At 49.1% G+C, this 22408-nt stretch overlaps 1 protein-coding gene across 3 annotated transcripts in view; it reads right to left on the minus strand.

The window, feature by feature from the left end:
* Positions 1–203: 203 nt before the first annotated feature.
* Positions 204–22408, minus strand: part of LOC135546068 (histone-lysine N-methyltransferase 2A-like) — a 46130-nt gene continuing 23925 nt past the window's right edge. The window contains exons 4-34 of one of the 3 annotated variants that reach the window (XM_064974194.1): positions 22216–22393; positions 21782–22016; positions 21617–21681; positions 20987–21523; positions 20695–20774; positions 20290–20526; positions 19623–19769; positions 19314–19412; positions 18950–19070; positions 18609–18722; positions 18097–18281; positions 17586–17756; positions 17117–17227; positions 16144–16217; positions 13147–13355; positions 12884–12984; positions 12633–12770; positions 10595–10753; positions 10168–10285; positions 9790–9868; positions 9545–9705; positions 9163–9330; positions 4569–9060; positions 4386–4454; positions 4073–4293; positions 3780–3854; positions 3429–3603; positions 2776–2880; positions 2466–2549; positions 1943–2072; positions 204–1619 (exon numbers count right to left, since the gene is read on the minus strand). In XM_064974194.1, coding sequence (XP_064830266.1) covers positions 1344–1619; positions 1943–2072; positions 2466–2549; positions 2776–2880; positions 3429–3603; positions 3780–3854; positions 4073–4293; positions 4386–4454; positions 4569–9060; positions 9163–9330; positions 9545–9705; positions 9790–9868; positions 10168–10285; positions 10595–10753; positions 12633–12770; positions 12884–12984; positions 13147–13355; positions 16144–16217; positions 17117–17227; positions 17586–17756; positions 18097–18281; positions 18609–18722; positions 18950–19070; positions 19314–19412; positions 19623–19769; positions 20290–20526; positions 20695–20774; positions 20987–21523; positions 21617–21681; positions 21782–22016; positions 22216–22393 — 9114 coding nt within the window. In that variant the 3' untranslated portion in view covers positions 204–1343. Of the gene's footprint in view, positions 1620–1942; positions 2073–2465; positions 2550–2775; positions 2881–3428; positions 3604–3779; positions 3855–4072; positions 4294–4385; positions 4455–4568; positions 9061–9162; positions 9331–9544; positions 9706–9789; positions 9869–10167; positions 10286–10594; positions 10754–12632; positions 12771–12883; positions 12985–13146; positions 13356–16143; positions 16218–17116; positions 17228–17585; positions 17757–18096; positions 18282–18608; positions 18723–18949; positions 19071–19313; positions 19413–19622; positions 19770–20289; positions 20530–20694; positions 20775–20986; positions 21524–21616; positions 21682–21781; positions 22017–22215; positions 22394–22408 lie in introns of all 3 variants that reach the window. The other 2 variants (XM_064974193.1, XM_064974192.1) reach the window with 2 other exon arrangements.

The following is a 22408-nucleotide window of genomic DNA, read 5'->3' on the forward strand; positions in this document are numbered from 1 at the left end:
ATATACATATTATTTACATTCTCAAAGCAAGCGTGATATTTTTCTGTCCATAAAAAAAAGGGACAGAAGAGACAAGACTTCAAACAAATTGGTTCGACACAAATAAAAAGACAATTCCTTTGCGAAAGTAATTCATGAAATAGGCCATAATAAGAATAATTTCGATCTTAAAATGGGATTAAAGGGAAATCAGATTCGGGGGGGTGACATTTGGTTCTCATTGCTGTAATAACCTAATATCCTAACCTAATTTCAAAAGACAATGTGTGCATACCTGCGATACAAAGCGACGGCTCTGCCTTTATCATTTTCCTATACAAAACATTTACTAAAGCAAAAAAAAAAAAAAAAAACTAAATATAAGTTCACCCCTCAGCTGTCAGTCCACCAGAATCTCAGCGTAGCTTGCTAGTCACGGTCACGACTTTATCCAATTACCACCGACCGACTTCAACAACGTCTCTACAAGTACACTCGTGGTTATCATTAATTAACAACAACATAACACTTGAAAATAAATAACCTACAGGCTTCTTTCTATCGCTTTGACTACAGCTCCCTCTAGTGTTTCTTCCTAACACATCTTGCGACTTGTTGCTCTGGACGGGCATAGGAACTATTTACAGTGGCTGAACACACAGTGAAGCAGCCCCAAGCAATTCTTTATGATACTCGCGAGATACTCAGAAGGCTGCACAGGATGCACATTCCGACAGGCAGATGAGGCCAAACAGATGAGGCCAAACAGATGAGGCCAAGAGAAAAGCGTTGTCTGATCAGTTATAATACGTCCTGGTTCTTTTTCTAAAATGCAGAGAAAATTCCCTTCCACAAATTGCACTTTGGGTGTTTAAAATGGAACGTACAAGGTGGCAATTATTGTCGTGTGAAACATAATTAATGGATTCTATGCTCACACAGAATTGAGATTTAATCTAGAAAATAATGTGAGGTAATGTTAAAATTCAGAATGAAAGGGCAATTTGTGTATCATTCAGAGACAGAAAACATCGCTAACCTCAGTCACCATTTCCTTGGACTTCCCAGAGTCTGAAACCATCCGATTCAAAAGTAAAACCAAAAGGAGGCACAACAATAAGGTTGTTCTCTTACAAAAATGTCCCTCCCCAAAACAGAGACCTGCTCGTATCAAACTTAACCGGGTCATTCGCACACCTTTCTTCCCAAGCCTTACAGCAACAAGGGAGCGCAGTACTGGAAGCAGCATTCTGCACTAAGACCTGGCAGTGCATGGATGGCTTCGTGCTCGTCGAGGGGACCGCTATGGCAGAGTGGGAGAAAGACCGCGAACACCACTCCCATCACACATCAGAGTGGGGGGGCTAGTTGAGGAACTTCCGGCACTTCTTGGTTCCGCAGTTGCATGGAAGCTTATTGTCCGGCTCCTCGATGGGAAACTTGTAGTCGTAGGTGAGCTCCTCGCCGCGATAGATTTTGCGTGTTGCGAAGATGACGATGTGCTTCTGCCCGTCCACGTTGATGACACGCGAGTAGCAATTGGGCTCGCACGAGTGGTTGATGAAGCGGGCAGCGTTGCCGTGCACGGTGGCGTCCACCACTTCATAGTCGTCGATGCGGAACATGTAACAGCCAACCCCCTGTAGAGGAAGGGACAGTAAGAGAAGAGGGTGAGAAGCTATTGGCTGAGGATTGCAGTCAACAAAACCCCATTATCAAATGACTGAAGAGCCTGACCGGTTAATAGGGTGGTGTTGACACATGAAAACCACGTTCAGCAGGGCCCAACACTCAGACAAACACCTTACACAGAACAAATGTGCCTCTGACAAGTAGAATAAGGACCCGCGCAAGATCTAGTCATGACATTTCTATGTGCAACATTTGCCTATTGACCGTGGCCCTGTAAAGACTCAAAGCGTATGAGCAGAGAACGGTGTTCCATTGAGGCCTCTCTTCTCACCTTGCCGTCGTAGTACTTCTCCCGTTTGTCGGTGAGGACAGAGCGGATGACGTTGCCCGAGTACTCGATCACCATCTCCCCCACGTCGATGCTCCTCTTGCAGAACAGACCTCGGCCGTGTATGGCTGACCTGTGAGGGGAGGACACAGGGGCTCGGTGACCGCTGGTTCAACAAAAGGTTTCACCTTCTAACCCCACTCTCTGGAACAAGCTATAGCAAAGCTACAGTAGTAGTTCATTTTCTTGTTAAAACCATTCCACTGAATTTGGGATTCGTGCTCCTGAGTGGCGCAGCGGTCTGTGGCACTACATATCAATGCAAGAGGCGTCACCACAGTCCCTGGTTCGATTCCAGGCTGCATCACATTCGGCCGTGATTGGGAGTACCATAGAGCGGCGCATAATTGACCCAGCGTCATCCGGGTTTGTCCATCATTGTAAATAAGAATTTGTTCTTAACAGACTTGCCTGGTTAAAAATGTAACCCCCCTCATAAACGTTACGTAGCCAGCATTGTCCTAACCTGTAGACCCCCACCGCCTCCTTGGAAGTTCTCTTCAGGTGTCGGAACCTCATGGGCATGGAGAGGTCCATGCTGGTGGCCCGGCTGAAAAACAACAGTAGCACAGTGTTTCAAGAGTTCCAATGAAGGAAGGATGGTCTACTAACACCATGAAGCGCCGACTGGTGGATACGGGGATGTTGATCAGAAAACCCAGAGGAAAGACTACAAGTCCACTGTAATGATGAGATGAAGGATAGAGAGATAGTCCTCCTGATTTACAGAAGTTAAAAATAAAACAGGAATTGTGTAGCAGGGCGGAGTGACTCACCGAGCAGACTTGAGCTGCACCTCCTCGTCCTCCTCGTGGGGGTTGTACTCGGGAGGCTGGCGGTGCTTGGAGGCCAGGAAGTTGAACATGTCAAACACAGACCTCCTGTGGCGAGGAACAACAGACAGGTCAGATGACGCAGGCAAATACAACTCAATGACGCAGACTCTCTAAACCCTAGGAAGGACCTCTCCCAAATAGTGAGTTGAGATTTGGTAAGGGGTATACACAGTTACCAGCTCCAAAACATCAGTTAAGAGAGCCAGTGTACAAACGGCTCACAAGATTTGCGTTGCTGAAGTAGAATGCATAGATCACGTATAGACCTGGATTTCTTCAACAATCAAAGGAAAGCTAAGAGGCAGGGGCCCAGTTCAAAAACTGTAGAAATGCATCCTTCCTGAAGTAATCATTAGACATGATTCATCAGGTGTACGTAAGGTCTCCGCCACATGGTATGACTCAGTGATTACTTTAAAGGACGGGATGAAGGAAGGATGCACATGGAGGCTGGTCCAGGCAGCCTCTTGTTATAATAAAGATAAAGAGTAACTGTACATTTGTCTGGATACCAATCCAACACCTTGCACTTTTTAAGTATTGGAAGAGGGCTGTGTGTGACTTAGCCATCCATCTTCTGGGAGTGTCTGTACCTGTGGTTGAGCTCGGCGCGGGCCGAGCCATGGGGGTTGATCGGGGGCTCGTCGGCCTCCTCGGGCTTGTGGAAGCGAAAGCGGTAGTTGCGACAATGCCTGGAACCATACAGCTGCTCCAGCAGGAACACCACAGCGTCATGGAGGACCCCCAGCATCCGCAGACCGTTCACTCCTGAGAGAGAACAAACAAAAAGAAAAGAGATAAGATCGAGAGAAAGATAACACAAAAAAGGAAGGAGTGGAGGACGAAAGGAAGAAAAAAAAAAATTGGTGATGAATCACCATTTCATTCCTCAAAAGTTGTTGAACCTGCATAAACAAAATACAATCTGATAAAAGGCACTTTACCTTCAAAGGAGAGCTCTTTGAGTCTGGCGTTGGAGCGGGCCTCCTGGACTTTATCTGTCAGGGACTTCCAGGCCTCTGTGGGACGGAGGGAGAAGACAACACATGTCAGCTTCGTGTCTCATCTCTGTGTAAGTATTAAAAATACACAGTTTACTTCAGCTGTAGGAGGACTTTGAAATAAGAGATCTTTCCTGTTACACATTCACTTCAATAACTTTAGCGCCATTTTCTGCCATCGAGTGCCATAACTACACTACATGGAAACAGAACAAGAAGATTAGAAGTGCGTGGACCTTCGATACTCTCGCAGCGGATCTGGAAGCCATCATCGCTGCAGATCTCAAAGAGGAGTCCCTTCTTGGGCTTGCTGTCCATAGAAGAGTCCCTGTGGCTACCCTCCTGGTCAGGGCTGGCCACCCGTAGAGAACCAGCAGTGGTCTCGCTTTTCTCCTCAGGGAACTCACTGGTTTTACTGGTTAAAGCAGGAGGTTCAGCAGACTTGGCAGAATAAACACTGCAAATAAAATACATTTTGAAATTAATCGCATTATCCATTGACATATTAATAGTACTGAATGGAAGGGATGACAAGCTTGCGTTACTCACTTTTTGCTGGTGCCCCTCTCTCTGGGCTTGCCTGTGTCCATGGGCTCGGGAGAGACTGTCTCTCTAGACCTGCAGTGGTAGAGGGAATTCAAATATGGATAAGCAGCAGGTGGCAACTGTAGTATGTTAAAGTATAGTCCTAGTTAATTATTTAATGAGTTATCGGTTATGTGAGAATATTACCCAGGAACGGAGGTGGGCCGGTCTCCCTGCATCTCCCGAGGAGGCTCTGCCAGCCAACCCTTGTGTTTCTTCCCGCTGGCCTTGTCTGGACTCTGCCTCGTCCGCTTGGCTTTCTGCTTGCCTTTCCCCGAGCACGTGGATGCAGTTACGGCAGCGCTACACTTCAGCTCTTGTTTCTGCTCTGAGGAGGACCTGGATTTAGGCATGGTGTGTGAGCTGGAACTCTGGGAGAGCACTCCGACCAGGTGTCCCTTGTCGGAATCCGGTTGGACCGGGCTGGGGGCCGGAGCCACAGGTTGTCCCCTGCCATTTGGCGGGTGCTGCTGCCGCTGGAAGGCGCCGCTCTCCGGGTCCATCTGCTGTCTGACAGACATGCTGATGGTCTGATGGGAGGGAAGCACGCAGATGCTGCTGGCAATGGAGGTCTGGGCGGGGCTGCACAGCTGGGACATCAGAGGAGCTCCAGACTGGAGCAGGTTGTGTGGGCTGGCTTTGAAGAGGAGACTGCTGATGGGTCCTGTGATTTTGGTGGAGCTGAGCACCGGGGTGCTGAGAGAGACAGAGCCTGGCGCCGTGAGGCCTCCGGGCCCGCTGCGCTGAGCCATGGACACCATGTTCAGCACTGCTGACTGGTTGGGGTTGAGCCCTGAGACGGGAAGCAGGTGGGTGGAGGAGGCGTGGCCCAGGATGCCAGGCTGCCCACTGGGAAGAGGCATCCTCTGCTGGATGGGCTCAAAGTACATGACTCCTGATTTGGGTCTCTTGATAATGTTGGGGACTTTGTGGTGAGAAGTGGTGGCGGCCGTGGTCAGAGTGCCTAGCTCGGACTGGGCCATCAGTGGCGAGGACAGGTTGATCAGAGTCATGTTGGGTCTCACTTCAGACGGGCCCAGGGTGGGCTGGCTCCTAGAGCGGGCCAGTTTTTTGGTCTTCCGTGGCTGGAGACGGGAGATGGGTCGCTTCTTGCCGTGTCCAGATGCGGGCACAGCCGAGGACGTGGAGATGGAGGAACTGGACATGGTCACGTTGGGGGCCAGGTCATGCCTCCGCCCGGCCTCGGTCACCAGAATCTGGGGCTCGTGGGAGGGCAACCCAATCAGGAGGCCGGAGGTGGTGCTGGGAATGCCAGGCTGGAAGCCCGTCTGGGTGTTGCCGGTGAAAGTATGGATCTGAGGGTGATGGGGCATGGTGCCCAACTCTTTACCCCCAGCAGGAAAGATCGGCTGGGAGGTGGTTATCCTGGTGGTGAGCCCTGTGGTTAGAGTGATGGTATCCATCACTCCTGTTGCGCTGGACGATGGGGTGATCTGGATCTTCTGAGTGACACCATTGGGGAGCGTCTGTAGGACGTAGAGGGGCTGCAGATGCTGGTTGGCCACAATTTGTTTTTCCGGGCCTGGTTTTAAATGGGTGTTGGTCTGGACAGCCGTGCTGGCCACATGGGAAGGTCCGTGGCTGACTGAAGATGGAGCAGGGATGTACTTCTGTCCCTGGAGAGGCAAGGTGGGTGAGCTGGGTAGGACTGGGGTCCCAGAACTCCTGGTCAGATCCTGGTTACCTGCTTCTACAACTTCACCCAGGGAGGGACTGGTGATGTGCTCAAACTGCACTGGGGTCATGTGACCTTCTCGGCTACCTCCACTTCCTTCCTGCTGGCTCTCAGGGGACACGCCGGCCCCTCCTTTCTGCTGCTTGTCCTCGCCTCCTTTCTCAGTGATTGTCTCATCCGATGCTGCCAGGGACAGCATGGTGCACTCTGAGCCCTCTGAGATGAGGCCACCGTGGTTCTGGTTGTTGACCGTGGGGCTGCGAGTGGTCAGGACAGAGAGGTCAGAAGGCAGCTCCAGTGGTAGACCGTACGGCTCTTCCACAGAGATGGATGTGTTCACCCTGCTCTCCACGGGCTCAGTGCTGGCCAGCGGCTGGGGGAAGTCCTCAAAGAGGATGTCTTTGCGGCGGTTGACGCCCACCCCGTAGCCCCCGTCCAGGGAAAGGAGCTCGGAGGCGGCGGCCTCAGGCTGCTGCCCCAGGGCCTGCATGGAGGGCGTGTTGAGGACAAACTCCATGATGTCCGAGGGCAGGATGTTGCCGCAGTCATCGCTGTTGTTGTTGTCCGAGTCCGACTTAAGGTCAGTGTTAAGTGAGAGCTGGGCCTCCAGGGGGTCCTGTCCCTGTGATGACTTCACCCCACCCAGAGGGAGGGAGTTGTCCTTCTGGCTCTTCCTCCCTTCTCGGATGTTGTTGCTGCTGCTACCACTGCCGTTGTCTGCCTCCTTCCCGGAGTCATGCTCCAGCTTCTCCGTGTGCCTCTCTCTGCCCTTCCTCTTACCTGTGCTCTTGTGGGAAGAAGTCGCCGCGGTGGCCGTGGTGGTGGTGGTGTTTGCGCTGGCGTCGCTCTCTGAGCTGTCGTCAACGCCGTCCAGCTGGCCGATCTGCTGGTGGCCCAGGAGGCTCCGGGTGGGAACACCCTCATCCACAGCGGCAACAACTCTCTCCTCCTCCTCTTCCTTCAGGAAGCTCTGCAGCTGAGAGCCCCTCCCCAGGCACTGGCCCATCCCCTCGATTGAGGACATCACAGGGCCGGGGTTGATGATGGTGCGGGTGAAGTTGTAATAGTACGGATCCTTGTTGGAACACTGGTTGAATCTCCCTTCCTCTTCTTCTCCGCTGTCCCCCGAAGAGGAGGTACTCCTATCGTCCGCACCGTCCACCTGGCCTTCGGCCGAGCGCCTGCTGCCTCCGGCCTTCCTCTTCCCGGGCCCATCCCCGCTGCTGCTGTAGAAGGGGATATCCTGCTCTCCATAGGAGCGCACTCCGTAGAAAGGTGTCAGGCCGAAGAACATGTTGGAGCGGGCTCTAGCGCTGCGCCTAGGGTAACGCCGCTTGGTCGAACCCGAGCAGTCGCTGTCATCTTCGTGATGTTTATCCCTGTCGCCACCTTCCTCCTCCAGCAGGGCATGGTCGTCCCGGTCGCTGGTCCCCTCGTCCTCGGTGCAGTGAGCTAGGAGGCGCTTCTCCACGCAGTCCTCAGGGTGCAGTGGCGGGCTGTTCAACTCTGAGCTCTCTGAGCGTGTCGGCGGTGAGAAGAGCATGGAGCAGGAAGACTTACGGTTGGGGGGTCCCTCCTGGCCTGTGGGACAGATGGAAGTGGTGATGCAGGAGTCAGAGGAAGAACTCACGGTGTTGGTCCCGTTAGGGTCGGTCTTCAGCGGCGTCAGGGACGCCTTGACTATAGCCCGCTTCTTGTCTCTAGCAGCGGCGATGTTGTTGGCGGTTACTCTTGCTTGAACCTGCGAAGCCCTCATGCTTCTCTCGGAGGCTAACCTGGGCTGCTTTATGGCCTCTAGGCTGGCGCGGTTCTTCTCAGGGCTCGAAAACCTCTCCCTGCTCTTTGCAGATCGCCCTCTTCCTTGATTCTCCAGCTTTTCCACCTCCTGCTTGCCAGTGGCTCTGGTGTTGTTGCGGAGGGTCGCAGCCTTGCTGTTGCTGTTCTGAGAAGTTGGGGTTGGAGCGTTAGTGGTTCCACCAGTCTCTTTAGCATTGTTGGTGTTCTTGTTGCTGTTCTGAGGAGTCTTCTCCCGCTCTTTAGATGCCTCTCTGCTGTCAATGTTTTGGACTTTGGAGTGCTTGTCTTTGGTAGTGGGGGCCGCATGGCTGGAGGGGACAGCCGGGGTGGCTTGGAAGCTCCGTTTGACGGCGTCCTCCTCGGCCATAGCCTCTGAAGACCACAGGGGCTTCATGGCAGCGGCAGGGACTTTTCCCGAAAGATAATCCTGGGACTTCTTCCCAACGCTTTTGTGGAACGGAGGCTGGGGAGACCCCAATTTTCCAGTATCTTTAGAAGCTGGCGCCAAGGTAACACCTCCCTCCTTGGCCAGGTTACTACTACCACCACCTTTGTCCTTGGACAGGGTCGTGGCGACGCGGTGGCGGGAGAGGAGCATGACGCCAGCCGACAGGTCTGGGTCCTTCCCGTCCTGCGTCCCCTTCTCTGCTTGGGAGTTGCTGCTGCTCGCCCTTTGGTGCCCTGTCAGGACACCTATACCTGGTGGTGGGGAGGCCTGGCTCGCTCCTGTCATCTCTGGGGCCATTGGGGAAAGTTTAGGGTTCTCACACATAGCCTGCTTGCCAGGCACGCTTTCTTTCCCACCGTCTGTCTTCATCTCAGAGATGCTGTGGCGGCGCCTGCTGTGTTGACCTCCAGGGCTGAGTGAACTAGTGTCGCGGCCCTGCGTTCGGACGCCACTGGCAGGTGGATTCCCCTTCTCCCTCAGACCCAGGTCTCTGGAGGAGGAGAGGGGAATGGGTGGGGCGGGAGAGAAGAGCCGGGCCAATTGGTTTATAGCGGCCTGTGAAGAGGAGACCACCTTCTGTCTGGGCTGGGGGGAGAGGGAGGAGGTGCTGTGGCGACGGGAGCCGATGCTCCTCAGGCCGGAACTCAGAAGGGGGTCCCCCACCGTCACAATCTCATGGGCAGACTGGGAGGTACCATCTGCAAAACAACATGGACACAAACATTTGACCATACTGCATGTCTCCACGTGTGAATGCAATGACAGTTTGAGGCAAATTGGGGTAAAGAGTTTGAAGATACCTGGGGATGGAAGTGGTCTGGAGCCGGGGGAGCGCTGGCACGGGGGGTAGCTGGGGTGCCTGTTCCGTTTGTAAACTTTAGGAGGATTTGGGCTGGAGGGCAGCAGGGACAGGCAGTCGGAGGGCTTCAAGGAGTCAAACGGCTTGGGCACTGGAGACGGGACTTTCTCTGTCAATGAAAAGTTGAATGCAACCAATTCTTCAGAATACTGCATTGTTGAGGAAGAGCTTGCAAGTAAGCATTTACCATTTATACCTGCTATTCCCGTAACAAATAAAATGTAATCAATGCGTTTACAAGCAGGGCTACATACTAGACCAAATGTCGTGCAGGGTAAGTTTGAATAATTAACAATGCAGTGATTCTGCATTCTGGCTCACACCTGAGATAGGAGTTAAAGGGCTGTGGGAGATGGTGCGGTTCTCCTCTGGAACAGCACTCTTCAGGTCAGGCTCCACCACAGTGGGACGACACACCAGGATCCTGCAAGTGTAGACACAACGCTTCCGGGCATCTAGAGTGCTCCAGTACACCCTGGAACACCTGCGGTGACAGAAACAAACCAATGAAATCAGTCATGTTGCATTGACTCCTTCACATAAGCCGTGCGCACTGTGTGGTACTTACTGGTAGCCGACGGGGAAGAGTTTGCGCTCGCAATCTGAGAGCTCAGTCAGCATTCCAAGGCAATCGATTGTCATGGAGCCTGCAATGAAAGAAAGGAAGAGTTAAAAACCCTTAATCCAAGGAGGCTATTCAGAAACATGTTTGTTGGGCCAGCTAGTGTCTCAAAAAACTCCACGGAGACTCCTGGTCATTTCACTACTAACAGCTGATTTACCAAATTCAAGGGCTTGATGATCAGTTGAACATTTGAATCCGGTGTGCTGCCTAGCTCAGGAATAGGTCAAATATGATCAGATAACGGTGGGGGGGTGCGTTTGGGACTCGACCATAGAGATCTCTATATATGGCTGTGAGGGTTTTTTATGAACATACACACACCTATCATCATGTGGATGTTATCCGGCTGAAGGCCGGTCAGGAACTTCCGCCGCAAGCTGATCCCCTCCAGGTCTACCAGGATCCTCCGCGTGACCTCGAAGCCAGACTCGGACACCACCTGGGCAAGGAAGTCATGCATTTCAAACAAAGTGCCCACAAGTACACCCTTCTCACTGTGACCTAATTTTGACCCAAGCAGGAATATGGATTCTATAGATAATGGTTGGGCTAAATGCATGCATGTTGTTTTTACATTTTACGAGTAAGCCAGAGCATTAAATTTAAAAAACACTGACATAATAAAAAACGGGTAGTTTATCTGTAAAGTTTTCGTATCTTATGTTCTAGATGTTTGTTTGTGATGCTGCAGGTGGGTAAGGGAGGTGGGCTGGAGAAGATAAGGGAGGAGTTCAGCTTTGCATCTTACCTCTCCTTTGATGAGGTCCCGGTGGCGCTGGCAGTAGACCTTCTTGTCCTCCAGGAAGACACAGTGGCTCTGCCGGGCACACATGAAGTGGTAGTTTCTAGTGCAGGAGGTCAGGCAGCAGCCCACTGTTGCGCCAGGACGCTGGCAGTTCTCGCAGCGCTGCCAAGAGGAAAACAAAACGTCACAAGACAGATAAACAACAGCGACAAGGTCATTTTAGTAATAATAAATATACCATCAGTCTATTTTTTTAGCAAGAGGGCATGCATAATAGAATTTGATGCATTAGGGTCCCCATTAGCGACAGCTAGTCTTACTGGGGTCCGACATAAAGACAGAGACAAAATACTTTACAATTTACATACATTTAAAATCATTAACATGTAGTGTGTGTGCGCGCGCGCATCTATCAGTTCCACATACAAGTCAGAACATACAGATAACAAGTAGGCCACATGGGGAAGAGGCGTTGTGCCGGGAGGTGTTGCTTTATTTGTTTTTTGAAACCAGGTTTGCTGTTCACTTGCACTATATAAGATGGTACGTTTCCTTGAATTTGTTCTGGACCTGGGGACTGTGAAAAGACCCCTGGTGGCATGTCTAGTGGGATAAGTGTGTGTGTGTCAGCGCTGTGAGTAAGTTGACTACGCAATTTCAAACAATGTTTCTTATATAAAAATAAAAAAACAAGTAAAGCAGTCAGTCTTTCCTCAACTCTTAGCCAAGAAACTGGCTTGCATAGAAGACACATGTGTAAGTGCAAATTTACAAGTACAAATAGCAACATATTTTCAAGGGAAACACTACATGACTAGAAGTATGTAGATACCCATTTGTCGAACATCTCACTCCAAAATCATGGGCATTAATATAGAGATGGTCCCCTCTTTGCGGCTTTAACAGCCCACACTCTTCTGAGAAGGCTTTCCAATAGATGTTGGAACGCTGCTGAGGGCACTTGCTTCCATTCAGCCACAAGAGCATTAGTGACGTCAGGTGATTAGACCTGGCTCGCAGTCAGCGTACCAATTCATCCCAAAGGGGTTCAGGTCAGGGCTTTGTGCAGGCCAGTCAAGTTCTTCCACAACACTCTCGACGACCATATCTGTATAGACCTTGTTTTGTGCACAGGGGCATCGTCATGCTTTAACAGTAAAGGGCTTTCCCCAAACTGTTGCCACAAAGTTGGTAGCACAGAATATTCTACAACGTCATTGTATGCTGTAGCGTTAAGATTTCCCTTCACCGGAACTAAAGGGCCGAGCCCAAACCATGAAAAACAGGCCCAGACCCTTAATCCTCCTCTTCCAAACTATACAGTATACAGGTAGTGTTCTCCTGACATCTGTCAAACACAGATTTGTCCGTCGGGCTGCCAGATAGTGAAGCGTTGTTCATTACTCCAGAGAACACCTTTCCTCTGCTCCAGAGTCCAATGGCGGCGAGCTTCACACCACTCCAGCTGACTCTTGGCATTGCGCATGGTGATCTTAGGCTTGTGTGAGTCTGCTCGGCCATGGAAACCCCTTTCATGACACTCCCAACAAACAGTTATTGTGCTGACGTTGCTTCCAGAGGCAGTTTGGAACTTAGTAGTGAGTGTTGCAACTGACAGGATTTTTACACGCTATCCACTTCAGCGGTCTCGTATTGTGATCTTGTTATGGCCTACCACTTCACGGCTGAGCTGTTGTTGCTCCTAGACATTATCACAATAACATCACTTACAGTTGACCGGGGCAGCTCTAGCAGGGCTGAAATTTGACAAATTAACTTGCTGGAAAGGTGGCATCCTCCAACGGTGCCATGTTGAAAGTCACTGAGCACTTCAGTAAGGCCATTCTACTGGCAATGTTTGTCTATGGAGATTGCATGGCTGCATGCTCGACTTTATACACCGGTCAGCAACGGGTGTGGCTGAAATAGCCAAATCCACTAATTTGAATGATTTTCCACATACTAAATTAATATACACTATATATACAAAAGAAAGAATATACATCTAGTATGAATATGTATTCAGGATCATAAGTCTTACCAACTGTTTCCCTCGGATCACGGCCATGTGGACGTTTTTCAGAGAGCCATCGTCATCCTCAAACACCTCGGCTGACCACAGGGCACAGTTCACGTGGGTCCACTCGTTCTGCCCGATGTACAGCAGCCTGCCGCCCTCCTGCAACCAGACGCAAAGTACTTAGAAAACACTAAGATTATTTCAGTAACAGGGAATACGACCAAGAGCTGTACCACAACTAATAGCGACTGTTTAGCACAACTTTTACTTACATTGATGTGATCATCTCCGTACTTGAGACACAGCACACACTGGCGGTTGTCGCCGACGCCAGGGGGTGGGAGAAGCTCAGGACTGTCTTCACGGCTCAGGTCTGAGAGATACAAGAATGTCAAACACATCAGCATCATTTCCTGCAACTGAAATGGTATCAATTGTATACTTAGTGTAGGAGTGTATCCCAAATGGCACCATATGAATAGTGCACTACTATGGTCCCGGGGCGTTGCCCTTTACTTGTGTTGAGTAGACTCACCGTGGAGCATAGGGAGTGGTGGAGGAAGTAGAGGTCTGAGCGGAGGGGGAGGTGGGGAGTCTGGCTCTACGTGGGTCTTGGAGCAAGGGGCCGGGATGATCTTCTTCCTGAGGGGTTGCTCAGCACGGGCGATCTCCTCACGCTCCTGCCACTGGGCATAGTTGTGGTCCAGAGAGGGGGGCAGCACGGCATTGGGGAGGAGGCCACTGCTGCAAGACAAGTATAGACTCAGACGCTGTTTGAATTCATCCTTCCTGCCGTCCACCCTTGAAGTGTTAACCTGCTTTCCCCAAGCCAATGTTTTCTACTGCATTGATTTCACCAATTTAGATCAGTGAACACAGTACTTCACAGTAAGAATGTTTGAACAGGGTCTAACACGTTGAGTGCAATAATTGCACAGGTCACACACACAACCTGTTTTACCCTAAGTAACTCTACCCCAAAGCAGTGAATTCGGTCGATATTCAAGAGCATAAACGATCCAAAATGTAAACCCATTTCCAAACCGCACCGTTTATCATCTTCTGAACGACTGACTAATTGGGTTAACAACTTTAATGAGCCAAAACACAAAAAAGTCCAGGTAGCAAATAAGAGCCCATCAGATATTTATGTAGTAGGTTCCGTTTAACTAATATACATGAACTCTAATTGAACAATTATTTGTTAGTTTACAATCGTACAATTTATGCTCCCCACATGTAAAAACCGCGACTGTCAGAAAGGTCTGAACCCAAGATGGTAATTTTGATGACTCACATGGTGAGCCTACTGTAGTCTATTGTACCATGTAAGCTGGTGCACACAAGTTGTACTTCATGTTTTAGTGTGGAAAACAGCTGTGAGGATTTTTCTACAATATTCACAACAGACATAATTACAATCAAAGAATACATTTTTTTTTTTTATCATCACATTTTATTAATTACATATGGAAAAACGTATTTGAGTCAGGCCAGCAGCAGATGAGTGAATTGTCACATGGCCAAAGCATTGCATTCCGGTTTAGACCACCATCCGCACACCAACACAGTTTCGGCCCCAGCTACTGGGCTCAATACAGAAACTACTCGTTTCCTATAGACTTGTACCATCTATATTATGACAGCACCAGCAGTTAGCTACCAACCGCTGGCAGACGTGTTAAATTGGTTATTTTAGTGTTAAGTGATATTTCGATGGAAGACACGAGCTAAATGCGGTAGCTTTACAGCTAGCATAGAGATTGTAAACTAGCTCTTTCACTTACCCGGTGAAACCTTGAACAATTCTCTGTCTCTGCTGGCTGTTTGTAACACTTTATAAACCACGTTGTTGGTAGCGACAGCATCCACTTTGAGAAAGCAATGTTTCGCTGAAACCCCCCTTCCATTGTTGAAAGCCATGGAGGTTCTCAATGATGAAATGTGTCCCGCAGATTGACGAGTAGACGCCAAATTAGCCCGCCTATTTCTTACAAATGTATACCACTTTTTAAGAAGTGTTTCATTTGCGTGGCAATAGAGGCAGATACTCACATTTGCATAGCAAGTGTTGCTACACCCTGCTACCACACAAAGCTTGGCCATCTTGAATACAAAAGCAATTGCTAGCTAAGCCCCATACTACTAGGCAACAACTTTTTTTTAACCCACGAGTATATGAAGGGTAAGCATGGATTTTTATTTCCTCACTGTGTAATATGAAGTTTGTGTTATGCACTATAGCCCGTTACCATATATGTGATTGAATATTATCTGCTGTTGGCTTGTGTGGATGCATGTATGTGCTATGCAACATAGCTGACTTGAAACATTGTTAAAAGTATCAGGGCCATGGGACTTTCTCATGATGGAAAAATACAGAGAAGCATGAAGACAGGAACTGTTCAAATTAGTTGGGAGGGGGGCACATTCAGAGCGGGGTGTTGCGAGAACAAGCGGTCTTTTGTTAGATAACAGGAGCCAGGTGCGAGATAACGGTATGGAGCATGAGAACCTGGATGTTCTTCACAAGCAAGTTCCATCTATCAACAGAAGCGCCAAGAGGCGGGGACCCGCCTGAGCACCTGCAATAGGCTGAGCAGGTTTAAACCACGCCCAGTCTCTACTGTGATAGACAGTTCCAACCCGTCTGTTGGCCTATCACAGTATAAAGAATACTGTTTACATACATCTTGTCAGTTCCCTGTTCTACCCTGCGTGGTATTACAGTGAGCCCGTATATACGAGAGTTGCATTTACCACTTATTGATTAGCTAATAAAAAATACATAGTATACAATCGGTGACTCATTGTCATATTTATCCTGATACCAGATTTGAATTGACGCAATTCCAACAGTAACGCTGACCGCGGTACGTTGTGGGAATATTTCTGAAGTTGAAGCAGATTTGAAAAAAAAAAAAACTCAACTTTTAAGAACAATATTACAGTATTATATAAAATAAAGTATTTAAGAGCTTTCCATTTGGGAAGGTTTTCCAAGTTACTATATGCGTTTCTGGCATTGAGAAAGACGCTACATACGCGTTAAATATTTCAATTAACAATTGGTGGTTGAACAGAGGGAATAAAATGGCACGTCGAAAATGGTTGGGCGACCGCAGAGGAGTGTTCAAAGCTCATATATCAAAAAGGGACACGGGGTGGCCCCTTTCTCACAATTGAAATGGGAGCATGCACAATGCATGAGCTATGGAAAGATGATATCCAGGCACTGGGGAGCAAGAGAACATAGATGGACTGGGCTCCTCAGGTCAGTCAGTGTCATTTGTTTGCACAGATGCTCCCGTGCCTTGTCGGCCCCCATGTATCAGAGTACTTGAAAAGTTCACTTAAAATGGGATTAAAACCTTATGGTATGGGGCAAATAAGAAGCCATCTCTTGATTCATCAAATCTACTGTTACACATGAATTGAGTTAGTCAATATGAATCATCAATGCGACAGGCAGCATGTGTACCAATCTATTGGTCTTGTGTAATCTCATTGATATGTTGCTGTTCACACTCACTTGGTGGAGAATTTGTGCGTTTCCCAGAATCGGGACTCCTTGACTTTGAACCAAGGGAACACGCGCTCCATTTGCTGCAACAGAGACAGGGGGAAAATAGATGTTAAAGGCCCAGTGCAGTCAAACAGATTATTCTGTGTTTTATACACATTTCCACACTATGACGTTGGAATAATACCGTGAAAGTTAAGCTAATGTCCTTTTAGTTTAAGAGCTATTTGAAAAGACCACCTTAAATGTAAGCCTGTTTTGGTGGGATGGGAGTTTAGGCCTTCCATGGTGACTTCACCATGCAGTAAATTAGTTAGACCAATAAGAAAGAGTTCCAAACCTCTGCCAATAATAGCTCATTTTCAGTTTCCCCTTCCCCACTCAGACCACTGACAGTCATAGCAAAATGTATGCTTGAGAAATTGCTCTTTGCTAATAACCTATTGTTGACCATTTTAATTGAAAACATAGTAAGGTACTTTATTGTTACACAGAAATGATTTGACATTGACATAAAAACAGCTGCATTGGTCCCAAAAGGTTCAGTCTGAGACCTGGGCATTTGTTCAATAGTTGAAGAATGAATATAACTTGTGTCAAGAGCTTAGCACCACTGTCTTACCATAACCCAAAAATCACTCAAATGGCAACAAAAGAAAACAATGTATAGCTTCAAAATATTTTTATAACCATCATGCAAATCTTGTGTAATGTCAGTGCATCCATAGCAATGTCTATTAACTGGAGAATTACATCTCACCTGCCATTGGGCTGAAATAGACTGAGGACTCTGGCTTTAACAGCTATAGCTGCATCCCAAATTGCACCTTGCACAGAGCAGTATGGCTCCTGGTCAAAAGTATAACCCTACTATTTGGGAAGCAGCCTGTGTCTACCAGTGGATTCAATCAGGGTGAATACTACTACTACTACTGAAGCTGAGCAAGTTCTCCATAGGCTAATTCCTGTAGGCTCTCCTCACCCGGATAAAGAAGGACTTGACCATGCTATTGGCTTTCCTGTTCTCTAGCAGCCCGCCGTCTGAGTTGATGGCCGTCTGGATGATCTTCACTATGTCGTCACTGAATTCAAGCTGAAAGAGAGAAAACACCACACAGAGTGACACACTGCCTTCTATCTCATACCTTACACACCCAACCCCCCCCTCTCTCTCTGAGAGTGAACTGCGTTTGAACTGAGCGAAGAGAGTTCCCCAGGGCTGAGCAACCATGCCCCGACTCGGGTGTCTGGATGATGTGGCTGTGTATTCATACACACAATAGCTAGTGTTATCACGCAATGCTGGGCGGATGCTGATAGGATGAAATAATTGTAATGGACTGAGACACAGTTAGAAAATATCAAAGCTTTCGCAGCGGGAAGTTGATAGAATGTGTTTCGAAGGCGTGAGGTTGAGAGAGTACACGAGTGGAACGTGATTTTAGACTCACCACAGACTTGTAGCGCCCCACGTCCAACTTCTTCTCCACCGACTCCAGGTCGAGTGGAGAGTCATTGGGGGGCGCGACCTCGGTCAGGACCGGGGGGTCTGGCCCCTCGGGGGAGCGTCGGGTGGGTAAACTCTCCGTTTCAGGGTTCAACTCAGGCGGCTTCATCACAGCCTAACGAGAGATGGAGGTTTACATCTGTTCATGTGCTCGCTCCTTACACTTCACAAACAAACAAACAAACCAAAACACAAAACCAAAACAAACAAAACCGTATAATCTGTAGGGCCAGGTGTTTTTCATGTGACCAAAAAGGACAAACTCGAGGCCCTAGTTAGAGCTGACATTCCAGGGCCAAGAGGTTTTCCTGACCCTGTCACATGAGCAGGAAAAACTTGGCCAGGTTCTACCCAACAGCCAGAGCTTTAAGTCTTTCCCAACTTGGTCAGGAAAAACCCCTGGCCCTAAACATGCAACACAATATCCTCTTCTCACAGATATCCCTTCTCCTCACCTGTCTGTAGCGGAGCAGGTGTGTGGAGGTGCGGGAGTTGAGCAGCGCGGTGAGGACCCGGCGCACCAAGCCCTGCAGCTCCTTCTCCAAGGCCGTCCTCCACTCGGCCGGCTGACGCTTCGTACACCTGGTGCAGGTGTAGGCCACGTTCTCTGGCAGATTGGACAGCAACTCGTACATCTCGTCTAGTAGTGGGAGACAAGGGGAGCTTGACTTTTTACACTCATTTATCGGTTGGTTATCGGTCGATTCGCCGTATCAAAAGTGTTGATTTACTTCCATGCGAAGTAAATGACTATAGAAAGACATTTTACAAGTGTTTTGGGGTATATCAACAGAAGTTGAAATTTATAAACACATTTAAGTAGTGAACATACAGCAGCCAAAAGAAAGAATGGCGAGGAGTTCAAATCTGTATCGCTTCATAACAGGAGAGGTGTTGAGAAACAGACAGACTGAAAGATGACATTGTTTCCAGTGAGTCGAGTTGTGAAACAAGAGCGCCCGCTAACCTGTGAGGTTCTCACACTTGGAGTGGACCCAGTGGTCGCATCTCCCACACTGCATCATCTTGCTGTCGTAGTCGTCGTCATCATAGCACTTATCACAAAGGGGGCAGAAATTACCTGGAAAACACAAGTCATTGTGTCATAGAAAGCTACTACACACACACACTCTCCCCCCAAAACCTAACTCTTTTCATAGTACTGAGACAGATGCCAGGGTCGTGTTCATTAGGGACCAAACAAAACTAAACTGACTGAAGGGGCTGTTGGACATTGCCAACAAGAAACGTGTGCGCTTAACTTTTAAAAATATCAACTCTTCATTTATAGTCCTGCTTGTGAGTTACCTTTAGCAAAGAGTTTGGCACAGTCATGACATAGAGAGAAGTCATGTGACCACTGGGCATCCCAGGCCTTCCCAGGTTTTGTGGCTCCACAACTCTTACAGCGCACACACTTGGTGCAGATCTGGACACAACAAGGGCACAGAGTGACAATTCATGAGAAATGAATTAAATGGTTAAACAAAAGGCAGTCGATATAAAATAAACGTCTCCAGGGGGCAGTTACACTGTCTAAACCTCAGCCTAAACTTACCCAATTTTGATACCTACGCCTAGCCTTAACGTTTGGGTCTACTGGCCCGAATATACACAAAAAAATATATTAAAAAATGAGTGCTTGGATGAGGAAGGATGGCGTGATGCTTACCCAGACCCGTTTCTTCTTGGTGGGTCTGGTGGGATGGTTGGGTCCCAGGCACTCAGGGTGGTAGCTGTTTCGGCACTTCTCACACTCCAGAAGTTGCTGCTTGGGGAAGAAGAGGTGGAGACAAGCAAGTTAGCAACCTAATTACCCTGGCCTAAAACGTAAATCTTTCTCTACCTCTTGGTGGAAGACATTGAATAGAGCCAGACAAAACAGGGATAGTGATAAACCAAATAAAGTATTCTCAAACTCCCAAACCCCCTAATAGCCTTTGTTACTCAGACTCAAATCGTTGGAAAGGGAGAGCCTTACTTTAGTCTTCTGGTGCTGGAGGCCACAGGTGTGGCAGAAGCGACAGCGGCGGCAACACCAGTTCTCCCACTGCTCCTCCAGAGGGCGCTCAGTCTCCCCCAAGCAGAAGAGATGGAAGGGCTCACAGCACACCTGACAGAAGACAAACTGGAGGAGGATAAGAGGGAGGAGAGTCAGTGCAGCACAGTCAGTACGGAATAATTTAATAAAATGGGTACTAAAGTGGGATGTGGTTATATAAGAATTTGTTCTTTACTGACTTGCCTAGTAAAATAAAGGTAAAATAAATAAAAATAAAAAATCCACTCCTGGATTAAGACCCATGTTGCTTAAATTGCTTTGGTAATACAGTATACCTCGGTATGAAAAATCGGTATACCGTCCAACCGTAGTCGTAGCCTTTGATATGTCATATGTTGAATGCTTGAAGTGGGCCCGCTGGTGCTGTCCGGTACAAACCCATGATAAACCAGCGGCATGTCCAGGGGGGTGTTCCACCATGTTGTTAGACGAGTAGCTCACTTTATTCAATTCTTATTTTGAAATACAAAGAAGTGCTCATTTTCCCTCCTTTTGAGAGCAAGGCCAGCCTGTTCTCACCTTTGTTGTTATGTGTGAGTGAGAGGGTGTGCACAGGAGTAGAGAGAAAGAGGCTCTCGTGACTCACCTCGACGTTGCCACTGCTGGCACAGAGGAAGCAGACGACACGTGGAGTGATTGGCATGGAGGTAAGGAGGCTGAGGCCGCCCGTGGCCCACACGTTTTCCACATCATGGTCCTTCTTAAAATCCACTCTGATTCTGTGCACTCCGTCGCTGGGCACTTTCTGCTTGGCGGTGCCCCCAGTCGAGGGAGTGCTCAGCAAGTTTAAAGTACTACTCTCAGGTTTGGTGGCTAACGGCTTCTGCTGCCAGGGAGAGGGAAGCGGATGAGAGAGGGGTCAGGGATGAAGGCCAAGGGAGCATGCATGGGACTTATGGAATAAAAATTCTATATAATTGTATTGTCCATCCAAAGAGACATTTGCCTTTGGCATCGGATCGCCTTACAAAAAGGGAACTGCAGAACATACCTTCTCTTTTGGTTTGGTGGGTTTAGGTTGTGGCGGGACAGAGCGAGGAGTCTGTTTCTTCATTTGCTTCCCTTCGGGTGCTGAGGGGACACAGGTTATAAGAGTACCAACAATTGCTACTATGCCATTTAGAGCAAATCAGTGCTTTTCAACAGAGAAATGCAATTATATTATTTCATAGTGTTAACAGCAGGATATACTAGTGTGCAAGGGAAAATACAATGGAAAACAGCTATGTTCTAGCTATTTCACAAAGGGGTAATCCTAACCATTACAATATGGCTCCTCCTACCTGTGTCTGTGATGGGTGTGGCCAAGCACTGCTGCTGGGGCTTCCCCTTGGCTTCTGTGGGTGGAGACTTGGGAGCCCCTCCTCCCTCCTTTTTTAGAGGCCCCTGGGTGGGCTGGGGCCTCTGCTGCGGGGGCTGGGGTGTTGGTGGGGAGGGGGAGCTCTGGGGCGAGGAAGAGAAATGGGAGGAGGGAGGGGTGGGCTGCTGAGGCTTGCGTTCCTTCCTACTAGCAGCACCCGTGGGTGCCGTTGCAAGATGTTTCTGGTCTTGCCCAAGAGCGGTGGCGCAGCTGGGGGTCTGGGGGGGCTGGTCGTTTGGGGGGGTAGGATTCTCGGCTGGGGGGGACTGCAACTGTGGCAGCGGCTGTTTATGCTTCTCCTCACCTGGCTTCGGGGGAGGGGTTTCACTCTTTTTGTGAGGGGGCTCCTCCTTCAAAGGGGGTGGGGCCGGTTTGAGACTAGGCTCAGCGCTTGTTGGGTCCTTGACGGGGTGTAGCGCCTCCTTTTTTTCTGACAGTTTGTTCTTCTTGTCTTTTTTGCCTAAAAATACAAAACGATGCAATCCCGTCAATTACACTGAGAACTGAAGACATTGTGGATTTATGGAAAAAGGCTTTATTAAAAGACACTGACCTTTCCCTTGCTTCTGGAGAAAAATCTTGGAAGGCATCCACTGCAAGTTCTGACACTTTCGGACCCTGTGACGTACACGCATACAGTCAGTCACATATTCAACATTGTGGCGTTAAATGAGTGAGACTGCAGAATCGCTCAACATAACGGGATTCTCATACTTACTTGCAACACTGCTTCTTGATATTGCGGCCCCCGAACTTGGGCTTGTCCAGGCAGTTGGTGCAGACTCCGCAGTCCTCAGGGACCTGGCAGCCAGGACACTGCCCGCAGCGCCGCGACCGCCGCCCCTTCCTGGGCACCGCCCCTCCCTCCTGGATAGTCTTGGTGTGCCTCATCACAGGCTTGATGGGAGGGGACTGGGGCTCCGCCTCTTCCGAACCCGCCACTGAAGATTTGTCTATGGTGGGGGAGGGGAGACATTTGCAGCACACTATGGTGACACTCAAAATGTCCCAATTGGAAATAGGAAAATCACTCTTGAAACGGCATACCAGGCCAGAAACATATGAAACAGAATAAGGTATGGCCCTTACCCTGAAACGCCATGACGTCATTGATGTGTTCGGGGAGCATTTGAGTATGCGAGCGGATCTTACCGTCATTCCCCATGGAAGACAGGATCTTCTCCCTCTCCTCCCACGGCAAGGCACTGAGGGTGGGCATGTCGTCGGGGAACACGGCCCGGTTGCGGCCCAGGGCCACAGCGGCGCGCCGACACACGTGCTTGATGCGCGGCCCTCGCACCGACGTCTCCGAAGAGTCGCTCTCTTGGCTCTGGCAGAGCAAAGC

Source organism: Oncorhynchus masou, chromosome 9 (genome assembly GCF_036934945.1).
Source record: "Oncorhynchus masou masou isolate Uvic2021 chromosome 9, UVic_Omas_1.1, whole genome shotgun sequence".
NCBI lineage: Eukaryota > Metazoa > Chordata > Actinopteri > Salmoniformes > Salmonidae > Oncorhynchus > Oncorhynchus masou.